Here is a 23759-nt window from a genome sequence, read left to right as displayed (position 1 = left end):
GCTGTTCCAAGATTTACATCTAGACCTGACAGTATGTTTATTAACTAGCATCTCCCTTAGGAATGAAAAATTCTTTCCCCAAAGTCCCTGAGTGGATCTCACTCCATATCTCATTGGTCAAAATTCCATTATATGTCCATGTCTAAATCGTACACTGGCGAGAGATCTGGGACCACCAGTACTGGCTCAGTCCAATTACCCTTCAACTTTCCCTGGATCTCCTAGCTGTGCAGAGGAGCAGAGGAGGGGTTAACCCAGTACTTGGGCTTCTGTCAGAAAGGTGGATGGCAGGGTATGAAATTGGTTAGGCACCCCCCAGGGACTGAGACAATGTCTTTTCCCCATGCGTGGACTTGTTTCCAAATAGACTACAACCTCTCTGGACCACATTTCAAGTTTCCAGTGGTTCCACACTGGATCCAGAGCGTTGCCTTACATAAAGCAAGCGTTGCATAAAGATATGATCAAAAACTAGTTTTATGGAATTCACTGCATCCAGAGCAACAAAGCACCTATGTATCATCAGAAGGGAGAATCATAGGGGTCACTTTCACACAGAGGACCTATTGTTGTCTCGGGATTTGTGGTATCAAGGTTCTTCTCTTTAAGAGTCATTATTCTGTAAGTCAGAAAGAGAAAAACAAATACAGTATGCTAACACATATATATGGAATCTAAGGGGAAAAAAAAAAGGTCATGAAGAACCTAGTGGCAAGACGGGAATAAAGACACAGACCTACTAGAGAATGGACTTGAGGATGTGGGGAGGGGGAAGAGTAAGATGTGACAAAGTGAGAGAGTGGCATGGACATATATACGCTACCAAACGTAAAATAATAGATAGCTAGTGGGAAGCAGCCGCATAGCACAGGGAGATCAGCTCTGTGCTTTGTGACCACCTAGAGGGGTGGGATAGGGAGGGTGGGAGGGAGGGAGATGCAAGAGGGAAGAGATATGGGAACATATGTATATGTATAACTGATTCACTTTGTTATAAAGCAGAAACTAACACATCATTATAAAGCAATTATACTCCAATAAAGATGTTAAAAAAAAAGAGTCATTATTCTGTGTGTTCCTCCAGGTAAATCATTAGTTACCATAAGATACAAAAGCACACACGCATACACACACCCTCCACATCTTTGACTTGTTGATTGGAGTAACAGCTTTCCATAGTTCTTTCTCTTATGCTGTGCCGGATCTTTCTGTAATGTCCCAAGTTAAGCAGGGCTGATAGTGACTTTAGTGGTAACATTTACATGATGTCAAGATGACACTTTCGGTCCCAAATATCTTTCCTATTCTTCCTGAAATTCTTTTATTTTCAACACACAGACTGAATGGCCTTTATTTTGCTGAATGTCTAAAATTCCACCATTAGAAGCTCATCTCTCTGCATTAACAGGCTTTTCCCTTTTTATACACCCAAGGCTTTCAGCACACTAAGACAGGAGCAGTCATCACATACTTTAGAGGGAATTCACTTGAACTGACGCATTCTCTGACTCTTGGTGGTGAAATACACCTGACTTGGTGGTCATCACAAAACAAGGTGGTACAGGCAATTCTGGAATTTTAATTTGTTAGGAAAGAGAAAGTGCAGTGCTAATGTTTAAGCAATTACTTCCAAACCTGGCTGAACATCAGAAACGTATGAGTAATTGTTTTTAAATACTGAATCCAGAGCCCCAATCCATGAATGTGAATCAAAACAGTGGCTTGAGAACCAGTATTTAGGAAAGCAAAGCTTAGTCGAGGTTGGGCCGGTGTAGCTGGAGAGCCATGGGGGAGGGGAGTTACCATATCAGCTGGTGGTCTAAGGTGGTTGAGGGGCTGGGGCTGAGATGAGAGAGGTCGTTGAGGGTGGGTCCCAGAAATGAGAGATTACTTCAAACTTCCCTTTTTGTTATAAAAACTTCCCTACTTTATAATTTTACTTGGGGTTGTCTCTTTCAACATAGGACAACGGTGAGTTGCAAAGGGATGAGAAAAAAAAAGGGAAAAAGCATCAAGGCAGTGAAGGCCAAGAAAATAGTCTGGAAAATATTCTAACACCAAATATGGTATGATCAGGTGCAGTCAGAACACAGAAGGGTGTGTATAGGTGCGTATACATGGCTCTGGGGTGTGTGTACTGTGAGTGTGCATATGTGCAGTGTGTGTGCTTGTGTGTAGGTGTGCACAGGGGGAGTGTCGTAGAGAAGAAGCTGAACAGGCAGGCTGCGGCCAGATGGCGAAGGACTTTTTCTGACGTGCCACAGAATTTGGACTGCGCACTACGTGAGATGGGAAGTCACCAAACATTTGACGCAAAGGGGTGATTGGACACAGATAAGTGTTTAGAAAGATAACATTGGTGACAAAGCAGAGAATGGACCGGAGGGATAAGAGACAAACACAGGAGAACCAGCTTAAAGACAGTGGGAGTCCAGACACAAAAAAGTGAGGGCCTGAACTGGGCAGTAGAAGAAGGCACATGAGTTGGGGAGAGCAGACAGAACTTAGAGACAGTTTGTGAGGTTGCAGACCAGGCAAGAGATCCCTGGTTTCCACGTTTGCAGGATAATGCTGCCATTAAACAATAATAGACAATGCAGGAAAAAATTTCAGAGGACAGATATCTACTTCAGTTGGGGACACGTGGAGTTGGACGTGCATATAGGGCATCTAGGTGGAGATATCTGCTAACAGATGGAAACACTGATCTGGAACTCAGGAGGGAAGTCTGGCTGGAGATGCTGACTTGAGCAGGGAGCAGGCCCAGAGAGAACTGGTAAAATGAAGAGGAGGATCCAGCACGGAACTCTGCAAACACCAGCAAGGACTGGGCCAAACAGCCGAGCCTGGGAAGGAGACTAAGAAAGAACAGCCAGGAAAATAGGAGACAAACAGGGAGAACAGAAGCCAGGGGTGGAGGGTGCTTCAGGAGGAAAGAGCTGCCAAATTACATACTAAAGGAGGACTTGCTTACTAAGAGGGAAATTAGAATATTTACAGCCTGAGGGGAAATTAGGGATCTGAAAATAGGGGGTGATTCGGGCAGGGTACCAGAGAGGGCAAGAGATGAGGCTAGGGAAGGATTATCCTTAGCCAAGCAACACACTAGACAGTGTAAGTGACGTCGTGCATTTTAAAATCACATTTCCCTTTTCCCTATGGACCTATTACTTAGTTTATGGATTATCCAGGCCTCTTATGGTCTTTCTCTTCCATCCTCAACCTGCCGGCTACCATTTCAATGATTGCAAGCACTTAAACCAAGGAATGATCAATGAAAAGTGATAAATATGAAACCAAACTATGAGCACTGCTTTTTCTTAAATACCTGTGAGAATGTTTATAGAAAGCGAATTTGAATCTACGTGTTAAAGTGAGATTTGATGGTTTTAAGTTTCTACAGTGGTTGGTGTGTGGTAGATGTATAAACGCATACACATATGCGCCTTTTACATTTTAATTTTTGGTATTTATATTACACAAATATACATGGATATAACTTATAAGCAACTACATGTGTGTCTGTACAGTAATGATGAGTACTCAAAATTTTATACAGATAGGGTCATGCCATAAAACACTGCAGCTGTCACAAACCGAGAGCTTTCAATTATTCATTTTAATCTTGGATATTCATGGTATCAAAAACTGATGCTGTTTCCCTGGGAACTTGGGTTCAGATAACAGATGACAAAGTTTTATTATGATTACCCTGAATTAAGAGAAAACCTGTTCCATGAGTATGTAAACACCTGGAGCAGGAGGAAGGAGGAAATATACAAACTATTTGGACAGATGTCATTTTAAATCACCTCTGCTGGCTTGCGGCGAGTTGCGCTTGTTAACCAACTCCAGGTGAAGTCTCTGTACCTGACTTCATGCCTTGCGGCACTACATTCCTCTGAAGTATTTCTCACTGCTTTTTAAAGAACAAGCCTCAACACTTCAAAGATAAGAAAACGATGTTATAGTTCCATAGCTTCTGTTAATAATGGGTAATTAAAGAGAGATGAAAGGCTTGCACTGAAATGTCCATTAGCTCTTGGGAAGGTGGTGGTGTCCAGGAGCTGATTCTCAAGGTGCATCCAACTTTCTCTGAAACCCCTAAGTTAGGGTTGATGGCCCCTCAAAACACTCTTGGGGTCCCAGGAGAGAATATCTGTGAAGCACCAGACCCAGGGTTAGACAGGAAAACTAACGATGCCTATTCTCCGCTGGGGTCGTGTTATTTCTCTTTCTCTAACCTGGAGAAAATGCTACAGGGTCTTCTGCATTAGAATTCTTTCATGATAACAACTGGTTAAATGCCTCAAAAGAGGGCAGTTTAAGAAAGATTTACCCTCTTTGTAAAAACACCTGAAAATCAGAGACCACTTTTTTGTCTGTTTTGCTTTGATAGCTATTCAAACTATGATATACAAATGCGACTCCCCCCACCCCAACCCACCCCAAAAGTAAACTAAAGTTCTTGAAGTAAGCACACGTGAGGCTCTGGATAATGGTCTGGAGAAAATAGCCTTTTTTTTTTTTGCCACACCTGGTGGCACGCGGGATCTTAACTCCTCAACTAGGGATCGAACCCGCGCTCCCTCCACTGGAAGCGCGGATTCTTACCACTGGACCGCCAGGGAAGTCCCCTGGAGAAAGTACTCTTGAGGGACTGTGGTTGCGCCGCAGCTGGGTACCCCCAGCCTCACCTCCCCACTTAGTGCAAAAGGAGTCAGGCGACGGGTGGGCCCGGCTCTCAACGCCCTGCCGTTGGAGCTGCAGCTGCGGGTAAATCTCTCGTTGCGGCGGCGCCTAAGATCCAGAAAGCGGAAAAGAACTCTTCCTGACCTAAGTTTACATCCGTCGAACAGACGACGTTACAACAGTAAGAAGCAGGCAGAAGGGCGTGAAGAATTCCCCTCTGCCAAGTATTGAAGAGGCGCTTGGTTTTCCTACGTCCCCTAAGGGAAGAAACATCAGTGCTGCGTCCTGAAGAAACAGGGACATTATTCACACCCTGGGGTTGAAAAATAAGCATATTGGGCTCCCAGGCTCCTGCAAAGCCACCAGGCATCGCCCTAGGGGCAGGCTATCTCCCAGGACCGGATTCCCGGGACGCACAGAACCTCCGGGTCCGGCTCTGGCGGGGCACCTGTCCGAGCCCGGCAGCAGGATTCTGGCTCTCCAGGCGCTCCACTAATCTTTACTCCCCCATGCATGTGTGCGCGTGCGTGTGTGCCTAAGAGCGAAGCGCGCATCGAGTTGACTTTGAAGGGTGCTTCACAGACAGGGTGAGCCGTGCCTTATGGGGACACCAGGCGAGGGAGAGCGGGAATGGGGAGTCCCTCTCCATCCTGCTGGGATGGCTAGGCGCCTGGGTCCACGTGGAATCAGAGCAGAGACGCGCGCCACCTGCGCCTCGCTGGCGCAGAACTCCTCGCTTTTGCCCCCGGGACCCACGCAAGTTCCTCCTGCAACCCACGCGGAGCGAACCCGTGGCTTACCTTGATTGAGCACTAACACCAGCCGCAGCAGTGTGCCGCCTGTCCGTCCTGGCCGCATCCTGAGCCCGCCGCCCCGGGCACTGGAGCTGCTCTGGGTTTGCACGGGGACCCAAGGACCCGGAGACTCCCCAGGAGCCGTCCCGAGGTCTTCTCTCCCGCTCCCGGGTGTGAGCCGGGAAAAGTTGCCGGGCAGCTCCCGGGGCGCCAAGGCCCGCCCCTTCGCCTCAGCAAACACCCGACCTGCCCCGGCCCCGCCCCAGCCCCGCCCCGCCGCCCGGAGAGCTGCACCTGGGCCCCTCCACACCCCCGCAGGCCTCACCTCCACCCCCGCACGCCCTCCCAGCCCGGGGATCCAGGAAGTGGCGGGGGGTGGGAACCTCGCCCCTCGGGGCTTTTCCTGCCGGGCGCATCAGACGGGCGAAAGCTAGCCGGTCCCTACCCCACCGCTGACAGCCTGACGCCGGCCCGCGGGAGACCCGTGGTCCCCGAGCGGCCCCGGCCGTCGTGCAGGCCTTCCGGCTCCCGGCTCCCGGCTCCCGGCAGGGGTGGGAGGGCTGGGGGGAGCCGTGAGCCTCAGCCACAGTTCTCAGGGGCTGCGCGGTGCATGCCTTCTCTGTCTTTCCCAAGTGGGTGGAAAAACGGACAAAAATAAGCGCAGAAGGACCAGGTTAGAAACTAACTCGACAGGAAAGAAGATCTGCCCACAAGTTATGATTATCCCGAAGTGATATTTAAGCAAGAGCTGCTGCAAGAGCGCCGTGTGTGTGTGTGTGTGTGTGTGTGTGTGTGTGTGTGTTATAAATCCTCATACCTTCCTCTCCAAATAAGGAGCTGATTTGATTGCCAACTTTAAGCGATTTACTTCAAGACACAGAAAAGAGTGAGAACCCCCGTATGAACTCGTGATTCTTTCTGTTTGTCTACATTACATCGTGAGCATTTTCTTCCATTATTTCAGGCTCAGATCTGGAAAGAGAACATTCCATAACCACTTCTGAGATTTTTACTTCCCAACCTAAGAAACAGAATATTCACTTTTCTCTAAATCTGATTTTTCCTCCGAAAGTTCACCCACAAATTCCCAGCACATTGTTGAAACCAGAATCCTTCCGGTGACTTTTATGAAGTAATCAAAAGTTTTAATAAACTAAACTTAAGGATTTGCTGGTCTAATCATTGTTATTATCACAATTCCAAATCTTTATGGAGCAGGTACTATGAGGAGAATGGGATACTGGCATAATGGCATACTGCCACTAGGAAGCAAAGTGGTTCAAGATGGGAAGGACTTAACTGGTAAAAATCAAATGCTCCCCTTTACCATAGCTAGGGCTGGAGTTTCGAATTGTTAAAGTATTAAATTGGTATTCATCAGATGCTACTGCTTATAAATCATGACTATAAACTCAATACATTTGAAACCAAAATCTATGGCCCCTGGTTGTTTCCTGTTTTCTTATCTGTCACTTACTACTTACTAATCCTGATAAACACTTGAAGGCATTTTTTTTTCTGCGCTGTCGATGGTACTCACCTGCTTACTAAGACTCCGCATAGCACCTGAGAATTTGTAGGTGGCCGCTCGCTAACCCTGACACCCAATCGTGGCTCTCCTCACAGACTTCTTGCAGGAAGTCAGCCAGGTTTCAGGGAGATGAATATCTGTCTGTTTCCTTCTGACTCACTGAAATGTGAGTAAGTGTTTGGAACAGACCCTTGTTTGGGAGGCAGGAGAGTTCCCTTCGTGTGAGACAGGAATCTGTGCTTTGTCTCAGAGCGCTGGAGAGGAAAATGCACCCTTCTTTGCTTTTGTGCTCAGAACCAGACAAATTAACATCCTGGCATGAGGTACAGGATAAATCAGGAGCTATATTTTTCCAGAGCAGGCAACAATTTCAAATTTCAAGAGACAAAGAGCCAACTCCTGCCCCGCATTAACTTTTTAAGAGTGTAAAGTGTTCCTGACACAGAACTGTTTGAGAACTTCTGCCTTAAACTTCCTAGGAAATATCCTGCCTAGGTGTAATTTTTCTGGACACCACATTCTGAGCTGGAAATAAGATTAAGGGAGGGCTTCTCAAACCCTTTGGTCTCAGGATCCCTCGGATGAATGAATATAAAAAATGTGATTATATATATGATGGAATATTATTCAGCCATAAAAAAGAAGGAAATTCTGCCCTTTGCAGTGACATAGATGAATCTAAAAGACATTATGCTAAGTGAAATGAGCCAGATAAAGACAAATACTGTATGATCTCACATGTGAAATCTAAAAAAGTCAACTTATTGTACAGAGAGCAGAATGGTGGTTACCAGGAGCTAGGGTGTGGGGAATTTGGGGTGATGTTGGTCAAATGGTACAAACTTTCAGTTAGAACATGACCAAGTTCTGGAGATCTAACGTACCTCATGGTGCCTATAGTTAATAATACTGTCTCATATGCTTGAAATTTGCTAAGAGAATACATCTTAAGTGTTCTTACCACACACACAGGAAAAGTAAATATTATGAGGTGATGAATATGTTAATGAGCTTGGTTGCGGTTATCATTTCACAATGTATATGTGTATCAAAACTTAATTTGTCCATTTTAAATATGTACATATTTTAACTGTCAATTAGCCCTCAATAGAGCTGGAAAAAAATATTGAGGATCCCAAAGAACTTTTGTATATGTGAATTGTTTCTATCAATGTTTACCATGGAAGAAATTGAAATGGATAAATTTTTCAATATTTATGTGTTAATTCATCTTAAAATAACAATAAAACTATTGCATGTGAACATAAATAATACATTTTATGAAAAATAACTCTATTTCCCAAAATAAAAGAATTCACGAGAAAATGACATTGTTTTACATTTTTGCCAAACTTTTTAATATCTGGCTTAAAAAACACTTGGATTCTCTTAACTGCTTCTGCAGTCAATCCATTGTAGATACGTAGTTTTGGTGAAATTATATGAATTAATCTGTCATCGCACAGATTTATAGCTGGAAAAATAGAACACACTTGTGCCTATTCCTCTGATACTGCACCATAATTCAACAGGTGGTGTTTTTAAAAGACTAGTTGTGAAACTGTGGGTTAAATCCATTTCACCTGCCTTCACGCATCAAAGTCTTTTTAAGACTTGCATGCCCTCCAAGCTGCACGTAGCCTAAACCATAAGATGTTTGCCCCAGTGAGTTGTTTTCTAGAAACTTAGCGTCTGCTGTGTCCAGTCTGAGCTGAGCTGGTTGAGACTGGATAGGACCACTGATCCTTCAACTGGGCAAGTGTCCTGGGTGACCTTTGGAAGGTGCAGAGGCCTGTAGCTTCTTTATGCTTGTGCAGAACAACGATTACCGCACCTTTTTCCAATCACATTTCCCCATGCTCCCCAACTCCCCATGCTTCAGACCACCCTGCTTCTTTATTCATTATCCCATAAATAGCCCCAGCCCCTTGCCTTCAGGGATGTGGACTTGAGATTTGTTCTCCCATCTCCTCACTTGGCTGCCTTGCAAATAAACCCTCACTGTGCTGCAAACCTCTGTGCCTCAGCCTTTTGGCTTGCCACAGGTCGGACAAGATGCACCTGGTTTGGTAACAGTTGCAGTGTGAAACCGGAAGCCATATCAATGAACTTTTCCTACCCTAGTGCTGGTTTGACAACCTGGGAAGTACCCTGGGTGAAATTCGAAATTGGTCCTTCACAGGGTATAATCTAGTGGGGGAGATGGGGGAATAAACCACCAGCCGCAGGATAACTTCCAATAGATACAGGCAGAGAGTAGCTTAGGGTCACAAAGGGGGCCATCTGACTCAGACCTGGAGGATCTTGAAGACTTTCTTGTATAAGGAACACATGCTAAATTTAGAAGGACTCCGCATGGAGTCAGCTGCATCTAGTTCAAGCTGAGCTGGTTAAGACTGGATAGGACCATTGATCCTTCAGCTGGGCATGCGCGTACAGTCAGCACACGGAGGGCAAGGTGAGACCCCAGAAAGAGGCAGGCCACTACAGATTGGTAGGTGGCAGTTTTAATAAGCAAGGGAACTTGCATAATAGGCTTGACTTGGGTAAGATGAGTGGATCTCTGTGCCCTCCTGCAAGATGATGAGTTTACATAGAGGCCTTAATAGCATTCAGTCACATGTACAGTTCAGATGGTCTCAGTAACATTAATCTCTCAAGGCTTGGAGTGACTCCTGCTGTGGGAACAGTGGGTAGAATGTACTGGGGGCGGGGAAAGCCTGTGAAATTGCCGTGGTCCAGCTCACCGTTATCCTCTCGGTGACCTCCTCCAGCACCTGGTGCGTTAAACTTCATTGGTCCGTTGAGTATTTTGACTAGATCTCATGCAAGATTTTGTCCCATTGTGCTTGCATTGTTCATTCGGAAAACACTAGTTCATGGAGTGATGCAGCTCTTTGTTGATACATTTCATTATACGATATCAAAAAAATCATATCGCCACCTATCTCATCAGAAAAGTCTTTCCATATCGGAAAGCTGTCAAGCTCATGCTGGCAGATACACATTTTCCAAACCTCTAATTTTCATTTGAAAGCTTGAATTTTATCATTGGCAAAATAGACTATCGGTTGATTCACTTGAAATGAAAGGCCCACTTTGTTCATTTTTGAGAAATGTCTGTGAAATACCCAAGTCTGGATAATCATAGTTTGTCTATCAGTTGTTCTTTCAGGTGAAACTGGTGTTCCATGTTCATTCCTGAGACAATCGTTCAACTTCAGTGTGCAGCAGAGGTGCTTTGTATGTACTACCTGGATTTCCTCATGCAAAATATAAGACATGTACTCAAGAGTCAAGATTTAATAAAAGTAATAATTTTTATGGGTTTGTCAAGGACATTCTCAAGTAAAACTAGCCTGCCTTCCTTCCCTCCCTCCCTCCCTCCGTTCCTTCCTTCCTTTCTTCTCCTTCCATTCTTCCTTCCTTCCCTCCTTCCTTCCTTCTTCTCTCCTCCCTCCTCCCCTTCCCTTCTCTGTCTTCCTCTTCCTCCCTCCTCCCTCTTCCTTCCCCACTCTCTCTTTTCCCTCTCGCCCTCTTTCTCTCTCTCTGCTGGTGTTCAGTGTTGAAGAATGCAATGATTACTCTTACTAATCATTGTTCTTGCAATGCAAGATCAGGGCACCATCACATTGCACCATCAGGGCAAACATGAAAACATTGAAAAATGCAACTAATGTCTCAGTATTATTATAAAAGTAGTTTTGACCTACTGATCACTTTAAAGGGTCTTTAGACACCCAGGGACCACATTCTGAGAACGGCTAAGAACTCTATTCCTTCCTTCAGCTCTAGGCAGGAGTTTTGGGGGAGGAGGTTCAGATGAGTTTTTCCCGGTATTCCCTTCTGATCTCTTTTTATCTTCATATCAGGCTCTTCTCTGCTTATCTCATTTCCATGTATACATTCACTTAAACCAGAAACCTCTGCTTTTTGTCCTCAGAGCTACCACCAGGCCTCCCGGCCACCGCACTTTATCAGTTCTCTCTTTACCCTCTACCCTGGTTATCGATGTCATCTCCTACCTTCTGTTCCACTGCTACTCTCTTTAAAGCCCTTTTGATCTTGTACCACGAGACAGTCTCTTAAATCATCTCTCTGTGCTTTCTCCATCCCTGTTTCCAAACCACTTTTTATACCATCATCACAGTTTTCTTTTTAAATGCAGGATTGGTCTGCTGAAAATCTTTGGACGTCTACCAGAAAAAGTTCAAGTACCTTAGCGTTTAAGCTCCCACTTGAACCCCAACCTGCCTCTGCCATATCTCATGGTTCCTCCCTACACTTAGGGCAGATTCACCCATTCACTGGCTGACCTCTCCCTTCTTTGCTAATTCCTTAGCTATTTTTTCTGCCTGGAATAGTTTTCTCCCTTTTCTGCATTTCTTAAAATTCTACTTCAAGGCTCCAATAGAATTGTGTATTAGCTGCCCAGCCTTTCCATCCCCTTTATTCATAATGAATTATTCTTTCTTGGCTCCCATCTCCCACAGTTAAAAAAAAAAATCTTTCTTTTGTATGTATTATGGTGTGACTTGAATTTAGTTACATGTGTATACTCCTTCTTACTTAAATGCTAGATCTCTTAAATATATGTTTATATCACAAGAGATCTAGCAAATAAGTTCCTAAAAATAGTTACTAAATTGAAATGAATTCCCTAACAGTTTGATATTCCTCTCCCTAGACCTGAAAAAGGTAATGAATGTGAAATTCTAAGTCCTGAAAGTTTTGAAATGAAGTAACCAGTGACTCCTCAAATGTCACCCAGTAAATCCATGACAAGTCTGAGTGACATTCAGGATCCACTGAGTTTGACTCACCATGGGTGTCCAGGTGCTGGTTGAGTTGCATAATGTCCAAAAGTAAGAGACATTTCAACTAAAAAACAAACAAAACAAATAAGCAAAAGTAAAATACTTCTATGTTTCTCAGTTCTCTGCACTTATCAATATACCTACACATTTTAGATTGTCCGTATTTGTCTTTCGCTCTTGTGATATCTTCAGACTTCATGCTGCCACATTGGCTTATGAATCTGCCTAAAAATGAGGAGGCTGCAACCTCCTCTCAATTTGACATTTTCTTAGAGGGATTCCCCAAAAGGCTTTCTTTTGCTCCAGTGTGATACCCAGAGCCAGTGAGATTTACCTGTGACCATACTTCCTTCCCCCTCCCCCAGGGTGCATATCTGCATACTGGGAGGCTGAGTGTCAAAGCATTCAGACAAATTACCACATTATATCCAGAGACACTATTTCCTCCTGACCCTTGGCTTTGTTTCTGAGTCTGGCTCAGCATTTTTTCCATCATACTTCCTTGAATCTTGGCTTCTGTTCTTTTCCATTCTCTGCCTTCTCCTTCCCCAGCTACCTAATTCCACATGACACATATGACTAAATCTCAGCTCCAACCCGAGCACAAACCCCTGCCATATACTTATATATATGTATATATATTTTTTTAAGCAGAAAATTATAAAGTGATTATATTTGTTTTTTCTTTAATAATTGCATTGAGGTAGAATTGACATATGAACTGTACATACTTAAGTTATATGATTTGATAAGTCTTGGCATTACATATTTATATTTTGAATAAACTTTTAAATAATATTAAAAAAAATTTTAAAGTACCAACACTCTTGTGTAGGAGTATGTGTGTATGCGTGTGTGTGCTCCCACATGTGTGCATGTTTGTGTGTGGGGTTGGAGGGCAAGGAGGATGTACTCACAGGAGGCAAGCTAACTTGAGGATCCAAAGTCTGGAGGGCTAATCTTACAGACCCACACATCCAGGGGAGGAACTATCCCCAGGACATAAATCAGGTGTGAAATATTAATCCAAGAAACAAGGGGTTTTTCAGGGGCAGATATTAATTTGAGTAAAGCAAGGTGTCAGCTCTAAATCCCAGAGCAGGGGGTGGGGGGGGACATATTAAAAGGATTACAGAGAGGATGGTAAACGGTAGTATCATACTAGGAATAGAGTAAAAGATAGTGCTGTATTTTGGCTAAGTTATACCACAAGTGGTGTGGTAGATAGCTTCCTCATTTCAGCAAACACAGCCTGGATTATGAACCAAGAGGAGGGACTGACTACAAATTAGAAGCCACAGAAGTGGTTCAGAGTGTGCCACCACAGAGCATGCCACTTTGACATAAAGATTATTTTGAGCCCAAAGCAATTGAGAATAAACAGACTCAAGAAAGACTCTGCTTTCTCCTCTCTACCAGGAAGTGCAGGACAATTCTTAATCACCAGAGACAGCTCTAGACTTTCCAACCAAAAGAGGGCACCAGAGAAACCTATATGACAAGGCTTATTAACTAGCCCTTTTCTTTCGTTTCCCTGTATATTTACCTTTCCACGGTTTGCAACCCATAAAAGCCTAAACTACTTTTCCTTTGTCTTGTCATTTCTCTACAAAATTATTGTGCTTTGTTAAGATGCTATATAAACCCCAAGTTCTAACCACCCCTCCTGTTGGAGAAGGTCATCTAGCAGATGTGACCAGTGGTTGATCCTCAAGCTGGACAGGCAACTGGAGGCTCCCCACCTCATCCCCTGTCCTTGGAATGTGTGTTCCACCCACTTATCCCACACTAGGAGCCCCTTCAGGGATGCAGCCTTGAGAGACTAATGTGCTGTTGAGACCAACTGGACTGTGTATGTGACTGAACCTCTTTAAGGCCTCTATATAAACTTTTATGATTCTGGCAGGTGAGTGTGGATTTCTACTCATCTTGCAGGGGCCCCAAGGCAAGCCTTGAATGGAAGTTCCCTTGCTTTTTAAATCTGCCACCTACCAACCTGAAGTGGCCTGCCTCTTTCTTTGGTCTCTCCTTGCCTTCCTAAATGGCAAGGGACCAGTTTGCAAACCAACACCTTTGAATTACTCATCACTGAGTTTCCCATATATATGCTCCATGCACATGTTAATAAACTTCGGCTTTTTTTCCCCTTGTTATTCTATCTTTTGACAGTCAAATTCACAGGGGTCCAGGCTGTGAACCCTAAGAGGGTAGAGGGGAAAAGCACCCTCCTCCCCACTAACACCACCAAGCATATCCAAATGATCAATATCAAAAGCAGAAGAAGCCAACTATGACCTGGGCACCATACGATGCAGTCTGGACCATCTTGGTAGTAAGAGGAGCAAAGGAAAATGAGGACAGTCTTGCTGCTGATTGATATCTGTGAGATCTACATTCTAGTGACCCACAGAAGATCAGAGGAAAGATTTAGGTCTGGGGGTCCTACACATCTCTAAACAGGACTTGATTCAGAGAAATCTTATTGTAAAACTCCAATCCATTTACTCTATGCCTCTATAACTGCTCTCATGCCTGAGAACCCATGGGTTACACACAAATGCTTGGTATATTACAGGCAGATCTCATTTCATCACGTTTCTCTTTACTGCACTTCACAGGTTTGCGTTTTTTACAAATTGAAGGTTGTGGCAACCCTGTGCCGAGTGAGTCTATCGACGCTATTTTTCCAACAGCGTTTGCTCACTTCATGCCTCTGTGTCACATCTTGGTAATTCCCACAATATTTCAAACTTTTCATTATTATTATGTTTGTTGTGATCTGTGATCAGTGATCTTTGATGTTACTACTGTGACTTGCTGAAGGCTCAGATGATGGGTAGCATTATTTAGCAATGAAGTATTTTTTAATTAAGGTATGTACATGAGGGGTTTTGAGACATAATTGCATTACACACTTAATAAACTACAGTAGAGTGTAAACATGCCTTGTATATGTACTGGGAAACCAAAAAATTTGTGTGACTTGCTTTCTTGCATTATTGCTTTATTGTGGTGGTCTGGAACTGAGCCCGCCGTATCTCTGATGTACGCCTGTATGCACTGTTGCATGTAAGTTGCCTTTTGTTTTTGTTTATAGTCTATTTCCACCCCTAGCCCCCAAAGTAGGGTTTCCTTATATGCTCCTCTTACTGGCTCTCGGTAATTGCAGCAAAGCAACAGAACTTCCTGCGTTTCTCTTTGAGTTGTAGGCTGCGGAGATGAACATGTGGATGGAGGGGAAGGTCGGGGACAAGCATCAGTGCTGATTAGAAAAGATTAGATCAACCGGTTGCTGAATCACTTTCTATCCATTGACACACAGTTTAATTTGAACCAAAACCAAAACTAACTGTTGCCATTTCTATATGCTTAAAACTATAGACGTATGTCCTATAAACTGTGGCAAAAAGAAAATGTGTCTATTTTTGACTAAAAAAATATTTGTTAATGTCAACTACAGTGGGAATTACATTTGAAATAGTTTAAATAAGTTACTTGGAATCTAAAGGAAAAACAATTTTCTTGTTGTCCTAAGTTATTACAGAAATTTAAAATCTATATATCTCACTAAGAAGAGGGCAGTGAGATAATTATTTGACTGTCTACCATGTGCTGAGAATGTATGACATGCCACATGTATTATTATTTTAAGTTTATTTTCTTTTGTGTTCTCATAACAACTTTATGAGCTATTGTTATGATGTCCATTGTGTGAGTGAAGAAGCTTATTCTTAGAGGGCCAAGGTCAGGAAACAGGGCCCAAGAATGCACAGCTAGTAAACAGCAGAACGGAGATGTGGACCCAAGTCCCCCAGGCTCCAAAATCCATTCTCTTTCCAGTATATTGCAGGACCAAATTACACTTTGAGATACAAAATCCCAGCTTACACTCTTCAAAACTGCACAATAGGGAAAAGAATCACATACATGTATTAGGTCGTTTTTGCAGCATTTAGGATCTGAGCATTTCAGCCTGGTCAGTACAAGTAAATATATAAGAGAAATATCCGTTCTGTTTCATCAGTTTCTAGTCAAGGAAGCCATATGGGCCTAGATTGAAAATACCTTTTAAAGATGCGATTAAATATGAATAATTAGTCTCTCTTCTTTCCTTTCCTAGACATTGTGGCATTAATATTGGCATTTAGTTTCCTTAAATTGCATCCTAAAGTCCACTTCCACCACAGCTCCTTCCCCAGATGTCATTTCTGGAACCTAGAATTTAACCCCCACACACCCCTGCAATCTCCTTTTCTATAGACTTATATTTTCTTTTCTTTTTTTTATGTGTTTTTTAAAAAATATCTTTATTGGAGTATAACTGCTTTACAATGTTGTGTTAGTTTCTGCTGTACAACAAAGTGAATCAGCTATACGTATACATATATCCCCATATCTCCTCCCTCTTGAGCCTCCCTCCCACCCTTCATCCTCATTTCAGAAGTAAAGACAACACAGCCATCTTTGTACTGAGGATGCCAGCGGCAGGACATGCCATGAGCAAGAGCTAGAGGAAGAAAATGGCAGATGCCCCTTGATAACAAAGAAGCTGTATTCTTGAGCATGAGATAGCCTTTTGGGGAATTCCAGAAAGAGTTGGAGATGGGTTATTTGTACCTAATGTCTTCATCTCCTGAGAACCTTATAAGAGTTTCTCTTCAGATCATATTTAAGGTTGTGCCTTTTTAAAACAATCTTGACTGGAACTTGGTGAGCCTCTTTCATCTGAAAATTCTAAATTTTTTTCAGTTCAGGGAAATTTCCTTCTGTTATTTCCTTGATTATTGCTTCTACTTTCATCTCTACCTTTCCATCTCTCTAAATATTATATGCATAGTGGGTCTTTTCCTTTTCAGTATTTTTGTTGTTGTTGTTCCCAAGAACGCTCTCTGCTTCTGTCACCCAGCTTCATCATTTGAGTTGCTGATTTTCCATCAGTCTAGATATTTATAATTTCCCTTTAAAAATCTTATCTTCTTATTTTTCTTACCTTTGTTGTGATATAATGTCTTTACAATAAAATGTACTAATTTTAAGTGTGCAATTTGAAGAGTTAGGACAAATTTATACAGTCATGTAACTATCACCACAAACACAATGGGGAACTCTTCCTTCGCGCTAAAGAATTTCTCTCATGGCCCTTTGCTGTCAATCTCCACTTAGTATTATTGATAGAATTAAAAAGCATAATGTTGACAAATTCCTTAGCCCAATGTCTGGCATGTGAGATATAGGCAATAAATGTTAGTGTCCTCCCTTTTTCCCCTTTTCTCTTAGTAAAATGGGAAACTTCACCAAGCCTCATCAGCTTCATGCAAAACTACCTGCTTCACATCCTGCAATTCCACTCGTGGGTATACATCTGGGCAAAATGAAAACACTAATTTGAAAAGATATATGGACGTCAATGTTCATAGCAGCACTATTTACAGTAGCCAACCCAAATGCCCATCAACAGAAGAATGGATAAGGAAGATGTGATATATATCACATCAAAAAAAAAAAAAAGAAGAAGAAGAAGAAGAAATTCTGCCATTTGCAGCAAAGTGGATAGACGTCAAGAATATTATGCTTAGTGTAATAAGTCAGACAGAGAAAGACAAATACTGTATAATTTATATGTGAAATCTAAAAGATAATACAAATGAATGTATATGTAAAACAGAAACAGACTCACAAATATAGATAACAAACTACTGGTTACCAATAGGGAGAGGGAAGAGAGGAGGGGCAAATTAAGGGTATGGGATTTAGAGATACAAACTACTATGTATAAAATAGATAAGCAACAAGGGTATATTGTATATCACAGGGAATTATAGCCATTACCTTGTAATAACCTATAATGAAGTATAATCTGTAAAAATACTGAATCACTATGCTCTAATAAGTATAATCTATAAAAATACTGAATCACTATGCTCTTGAAACTAATATAATATTGTAAATCAACAATACTTCAATAAAAAAATTATTAGGAAACAAAACAAAATAAAACTACCTGATTGCAAGTCCCAACTGTAAACCTCTTGCAGAATACAAATGACTCTATTTAAATATACAGTCTTCATTCATGAGGATGTGGTCCATCTTAGATGGTAGAAAACTGAGGTGCTGTCAAACAATACACTAATTGGAATCTTTGCACAATTACCCACCTTCTAATGGTGAGGTATGCAGAATGGGCAGGAGTGAAAGAAAGGTTTGAGAAGTGTGTGAAAAGGAATAACAGATGGTACTTGGGTGCAAATAGAATAGAAAAGTCTGAGAGTAAAGGAAGAAAATAGAAAATGAGAGACTCATCATGTAAAACTAAAAAGCCCTGGGCCTTTCATCAAGGACGGTTAGAGTCTTTGGCATGGCTAATTTCCAGCTCCACTAATTACCATCTAATGGTCAATTCTGGATGCTATTCTTTATTTTCCAGGTTGGGGCTTTTCCACTCTTGCCTTTGGAATGCCATTTGAGATTCTGATATCTAAATGAATTCATGTCACACATACTCAGTTGAAAGATACTACAAAAACAACAACAACAACAAAAATATCTGGGTGAAATGGCAGCTAAAGACCAAACCTGCAGATGTTTCAATGCTGCTTTTATTAATTCAAGCCAGTACTTGCCAGTCAAGTACTAACTAGAACTCTGGCACATGACCAAACAGCATTCATCTGTGAAGTGGCTGGCAGCCTGGGTGCTTGCCCTATTATTTCTGAAATCAGGAAGGAATTGGATCATTGTAACTAGACTCTGTGCAGGTCAGGGATGCTACACACTTTTAAGACTCAAGTCTCAGAGTGAGATGAATCCATGATTCGGCTCTAATCCACACAGAGGTTTAATTTCAGGCACCAATGAGTCCTTGAAAACCTGCAAGACAACAAAGTCAACTCAAGTATAAATCTAGGATTTCTATATACTTAGAGGAATTCCAGGGGTCTCCTTCTCCCTCATAAGGATAGAATCTTCCCAAGTCTGGAATTGCACTCATCTTAAAGTTCATTTTATTTGATATTAAGATAGCCACCCCCAGCTTTTTTATGGTTACTGTTTGCATGGTATATCTTTTCCCTATAATTTTCCGTTCAATTTATTTGTGCCTTTGAATCTGTCTCTTTTAGAGGACATGCAGATGGACCTTCTTCTTTTATCAGTCTGACAATCTCTGACTTTTGATTTGAGTGTTCAGACCATTTACCTTTAATGTAATTATTGATATGTTCAGTTACATTTGCCATATTACTATTTGTTTTCTGTCTCCTAGCTCATTTGTTCCTCTGTTCCCCCTTCACTGACTTCTTTTTGTTAAGCTTGTAAGATACTGATGCCAGGCCTTGTTTTTGGAAAAAATTCTTTCTTTTTCTAGGATTGTTTAAAAAATAACCCAGTTGGTTTTGCATGATAAATGGGGCCACATTTGCTATTATTCTTAGTGAGATTACCTTTCCCATCTTTCCCTATCTACTCCTTGCTCTCTACCCTGCCCCACTGCTGCTTGAAGAAGTAGTTAAAGAAGTAATTATTTGACACTTGGACTATGGAGAATTCTAGTATGGCATGTGTATATGTGTATAATGGTTATTAACTTGAGAGAATGTGGGAGTAATTTTCCTCCCTGTTGTCAACTCCAGAATGAAGGAAAGAATTTGATGGCTATCACCCTTTTAATGTGAAAAAAAATTAAGAAATGTAATGTGAAAATTTTTTAAAGTACAGGGAACCATATTCTCTGTGATTTCAAGTATGTCAAAATAGAAATATGGAAAAAATAAACATGTTTGCTCAGAAACAAGACAACTTAATGTTAGTAATTTCTGGTGCTGGTGTAATGACTGTTTTACAATCATTTTTCTGAATTCCAAACTTTTTACAATGTGAATATATTCCCTTTAACCCTAAATGATTTTTTTCTGACCTAAAAATTTATATTTATTTAAAAATAATTCAAATAATATAGCTATTCTAAAGAAGAACACAGAAATCACCTCCATCCCTTTTAATGTTCACTTGTATTTGGTGAACATTGTTTCTGAAATCTGCTTATGATTATCACATTAATTTTATAATCAGACATCACAAAGGGAAAGAAAAGCAAATGTTGTGTCTATGCTCCAGACTTATAAGTAATAAATTTCTATATATGTCATTTATTTTACAGAGAATATATCCAGATTCTTTCTAGTACCTGCACTGCATTTTCCTCCTGGGCAAATGGTGAAGTGGGAGAAGAACTACTAACCTCACAGTAAGAGAGAAAAGACAGCACACTGGGGCCATGTACTGACACAAATTTGGTACAGGACCTTACAAATAACCTCTTCAAAACTCAGTCTTTGTCTTCCATAAAAATACCTCCCTCACTCACCATACTGCATAGTTTGAGGATAAAACCTTTTACAAGATGAACATGTCGGGACTTCCCTGGTGGTCCAGCGGTTAAGAATCCGCCTTCCAATGCAGGAGATGCGGGTTCGATACCTGGTCGGGAAACTAAGATCCCACATGCTGCGGGGCAACTAAGCCCGCGTGCTGCGACTACTGAGCCCACATGCCACAACTAGAGAATCTGTGTGCCACAGCTACAGAGCCCACACACTCTGGAGCCCACGCCACAACTAGAGTGAAGCCCACACGCCTCAACTAAGACCTGACGTAGCCAAAAATAATTAATTAATTAAATAAATAAATATTAAAAAACCAAGATGAACGTGTTATTACTACTCAAACTTCTTCCTGTATTTTCTTCTAGCCCTTATATATGAAATAATTTTATTTCTTTAAACTATAAGCTGAATAGAGAAAATAACTTTTTTTTTTACTTCCTAGTATTTTTTTGTCTTATACTATGTGGTCCAATCTATTATTGTATAGCAGACAATTTATTAATAAAACATCTCATTAGAAGAAGATATGTAGTAATAATGGATTCTGTGGTTTTTGTCTAAAGTTTGCAAAAGACTAATCACATTGCTATATTGTATACAGGAAACACCACAGACAGACTTAATTTGCTTTCTGTTTTTTCCCTTTAGAGCATCAAAGTGAAAACCTACCAAGGAGCTAAAAATAAAAAAAGTTGGTGCATTGGAAGAAATATTAATCTTGGATAAAATTTGTGTATTTAAAATCACAGCAGTCACATTCTTCTTTGAAAGAGTCATCTTTTTAAATTTAACATATAAGACAGGATGCTCATTTACCTTGACGTAAAATACACAGCTGATGCACAAGATAAGACAGAATTATACAAAAATACCAAACCTCTGACCTCAAATCAGTATACAGGATGCACCATACATGGGACATTCAAAACACTCTTTTACTCTCTCAGCTATTTCTAATTATATCAACTTAAATCACTGTAATCTGATAACCAATTTATTTTTTAAAATGGGTTGAAATTAGGCACTTAATAGATTACTAGAATCAACAAAGTTCGTGCTTCTTTGTTCTTGAATGCAATCAAAATATTTTCTTCTAACGAGTTGGTCCAATAAAAGTCTTGTAGAAATGCACACACCCTTAAACTATTCATTTTAATGAGTTTATTCTGAGGTAAATAAAAAAAAAAAAGCAATGAATATACTTTATGTTAGACCATGCAGAAAAGTTTATTGGAGTGAGTGTGATACATGCTTCAGGGCAGTAGTTATTATATGCTGTGTTTTACTTTTTAATAAAATGCACACAATTTTTTACACTGTCTGTTAACAATTTTACAACCTAATAGTAGTAACACACAGTACACCAATCTCCTTTCAGGCTGGTGCTCCTGATAAGGAACGCACAGGGGGGCTCTTGTAACCTGAATAAAGGCGGTGGTGTCTCTCAATTAAACACTAAGTATCGGGATGTACTGTGTGAAATGCTTCTGAAACGAAGAAGATCTGAGCTGTTGTTACTTCAAATGATTGCTTTTACTTGAGCCAAAGCACGTTAAACTTCAGGAAATTAGCCCTAGTTAATAGACAGGTTAAGAATATACTTTTACTCTTATTTAATCAACAATTTACTTGTGTGAAGTACATGTGTTAGTATTGTAGCCAGGTATGATGTGGGCTAAGGAAGCTTACAGTATTTTTGAGGAGTAATGGTGTGTACATAAAAGACGAATAGCTTCATCCCCTCCCTCTCCCTCTCCCCACATTTTTTTTTCTGTCTCTCAAAATGCAAGACACCTCGGGGGCATGGCAGGAAGACTGTCACCTGTCATTGGACCTATGATGCTAAGATCTCTCAGAAAGCCACAATTAGTGTGCCGTGTGGTGACTTCCTTCTGCTTGGCTACTCTGTAGCAGAAAGAAACAATTATGATACTCACTTTTCCCCATCCAATCCTCTTTCTGCTTCTTTTTTTTTTTTAATTTGTTTATTATTTATTTATTATTTTTTTATTTTTGGCTGTGTTGGGTCCCAGTTTCTGCGCGAGGGCTTTCTCCAGTTGCGGCAAGCGGGGGCCACTCTTCACCGCGATGCGCGGGCCTCTCACCATCGCTGCCTCTCTTGTTGCGGAGCACAGGCTCCAGATGCGCAGGCTCAGTAATTGTGGCTCACGGGCCCAGTCGCTCCGCGGCATGTGGGATCCTCCCAGACCAGGGCTCGAACCCGTGTCCCCTGCATTGGCAGGCAGATTCTCAACCACTGCGCCACCAGGGAAGCCCTCTTTCCGCTTCTTGAAAAACAGGACTGGAGACAGGGACTGTCTGTAGGAGATTGTTGAATCCTGCCTTTCATTCTGTCATTTGGAAGATTTCTTTTGAAAGTTTTGTCCCCAATCTCTATGCATAGATCAAACTGAAATAAAAGGTTAAACACTGAGTCTCAGTCTCTTGCAGGAAAGCTCCTGAAATTCCAGACTTAGTCTTTTTTCATCAAGATGTGACTTCAAATATGGTAAGATCAAACATAATCATAGTTATGAGTGTCACTCGTATCTGCCTAGTATATTGCCGTGATTTCCATGGTGTGTCAGATAATCAAAGGATTTCCAAGCCTCAACTCACCAGTAAAGAACATCTAGATCTCAAGGCCCTGCAAGGAGTACCAGGCTTAGAATAGCCTTGCCAAGAAGACCCAAATTAAAACCAAACATCCCCACTGTACAGTTGAGAAGAGAAGCAGCCAGCTGGGAGGCAGAAAGCAGAGATATCCTGCAAATGGGCCCTGGGTCCTACTGCCCAGTCTTCATGGTATTGAAATTCTCTAGCCTGTGATGGGAGGAAAATGCAAGGAAGTCTTGCGTAAAGTTCTGAACTCATTAGCTATGGCAGAAAGCCTTTAATATATTTTAAAAGGAAAAAAAAAAAAGCTGATCTCAAAGCAAGGAGTCCAACATTAGAAATGAGAACTTATCCTTGTATATTTTTCACTATGGGAAAATTCCAACACGTGCTTACGTGTGTGTCTGATGTAGGAGGGCTGATCCTGGGATGTAGTGGATTTGGGAGCTCAGGCCATTTATAGCGGCAGAGGATCCATTCTCATCAGTTAAGAACTGGACCTCCTGGGCACCACATGTTGTAAGGGACAATGCACCTGGGGCTGAAGAGCTGGCACATGCTTCTTTACTTTTCCTCAAGGTTGATGGTTAAAGGCTGTTACTTGGAATTGCTAAATTCAAGGTTAAATTTTAGTATGAGGATCAAAAATACTAGTTCACCAGATTACAATGTCAGATTTTAACTCTCTTTTTATTGTTCTACTTAAGATGTTGACAACAGTGCTCCCATTGAAACGGCAGCCTTTAGCCTTTAGTAACGCACTGCAAAGTTCACTTCCAGTGGCGGTTTCAGAACTTCTGGGTAGGAGGTATTTAGAGACAGCAGTCTGATTGGAAGGGCTGTCTAGTGGATTCACCTGGAAGTTGTGTTTGCATTAAAATTCCTGCTGTTTACAGTTAAATTGGAAATTTTAGTTAGAAAGTAG

General features: G+C 41.5%; 2 protein-coding genes across 4 annotated transcripts in view; both read right to left on the bottom strand.

Annotated features, from left to right (window-relative positions):
* Nucleotides 1-5672, bottom strand: part of ITGA2 (integrin subunit alpha 2) — a 105267-nt gene extending 99595 nt beyond the window's left edge. Inside the window, exon 1 of the mRNA XM_059916368.1 lies at nucleotides 5493-5672. Within this exon, the coding sequence (XP_059772351.1) occupies nucleotides 5493-5550 (58 nt within the window). The 5' untranslated portion in view covers nucleotides 5551-5672. The remainder of the gene's footprint in view (nucleotides 1-5492) is intronic.
* A 3238-nt stretch (nucleotides 5673-8910) lies between these two features.
* The window catches only part of ITGA1 (integrin subunit alpha 1), a 179545-nt gene continuing 164696 nt past the window's right edge, over nucleotides 8911-23759 (bottom strand). Inside the window, exons 30-31 of one of the 3 annotated variants that reach the window (XR_009502303.1) lie at nucleotides 11841-11898; nucleotides 8911-10271 (exon numbers count right to left, since the gene is read on the bottom strand). The gene's annotated coding sequence lies outside the window, so the exon portion shown is untranslated. Of the gene's footprint in view, nucleotides 10272-11840; nucleotides 11899-17899; nucleotides 18705-21420; nucleotides 22629-23759 lie in introns of those variants that run through there. The other 2 variants (XM_059916363.1, XM_059916364.1) reach the window with 2 other exon arrangements.

The sequence above is a fragment of the Balaenoptera ricei genome, chromosome 3 (genome assembly GCF_028023285.1).
Source record: "Balaenoptera ricei isolate mBalRic1 chromosome 3, mBalRic1.hap2, whole genome shotgun sequence".
NCBI lineage: Eukaryota > Metazoa > Chordata > Mammalia > Artiodactyla > Balaenopteridae > Balaenoptera > Balaenoptera ricei.
This window is presented reverse-complemented; position numbering and strand designations above follow the sequence as displayed.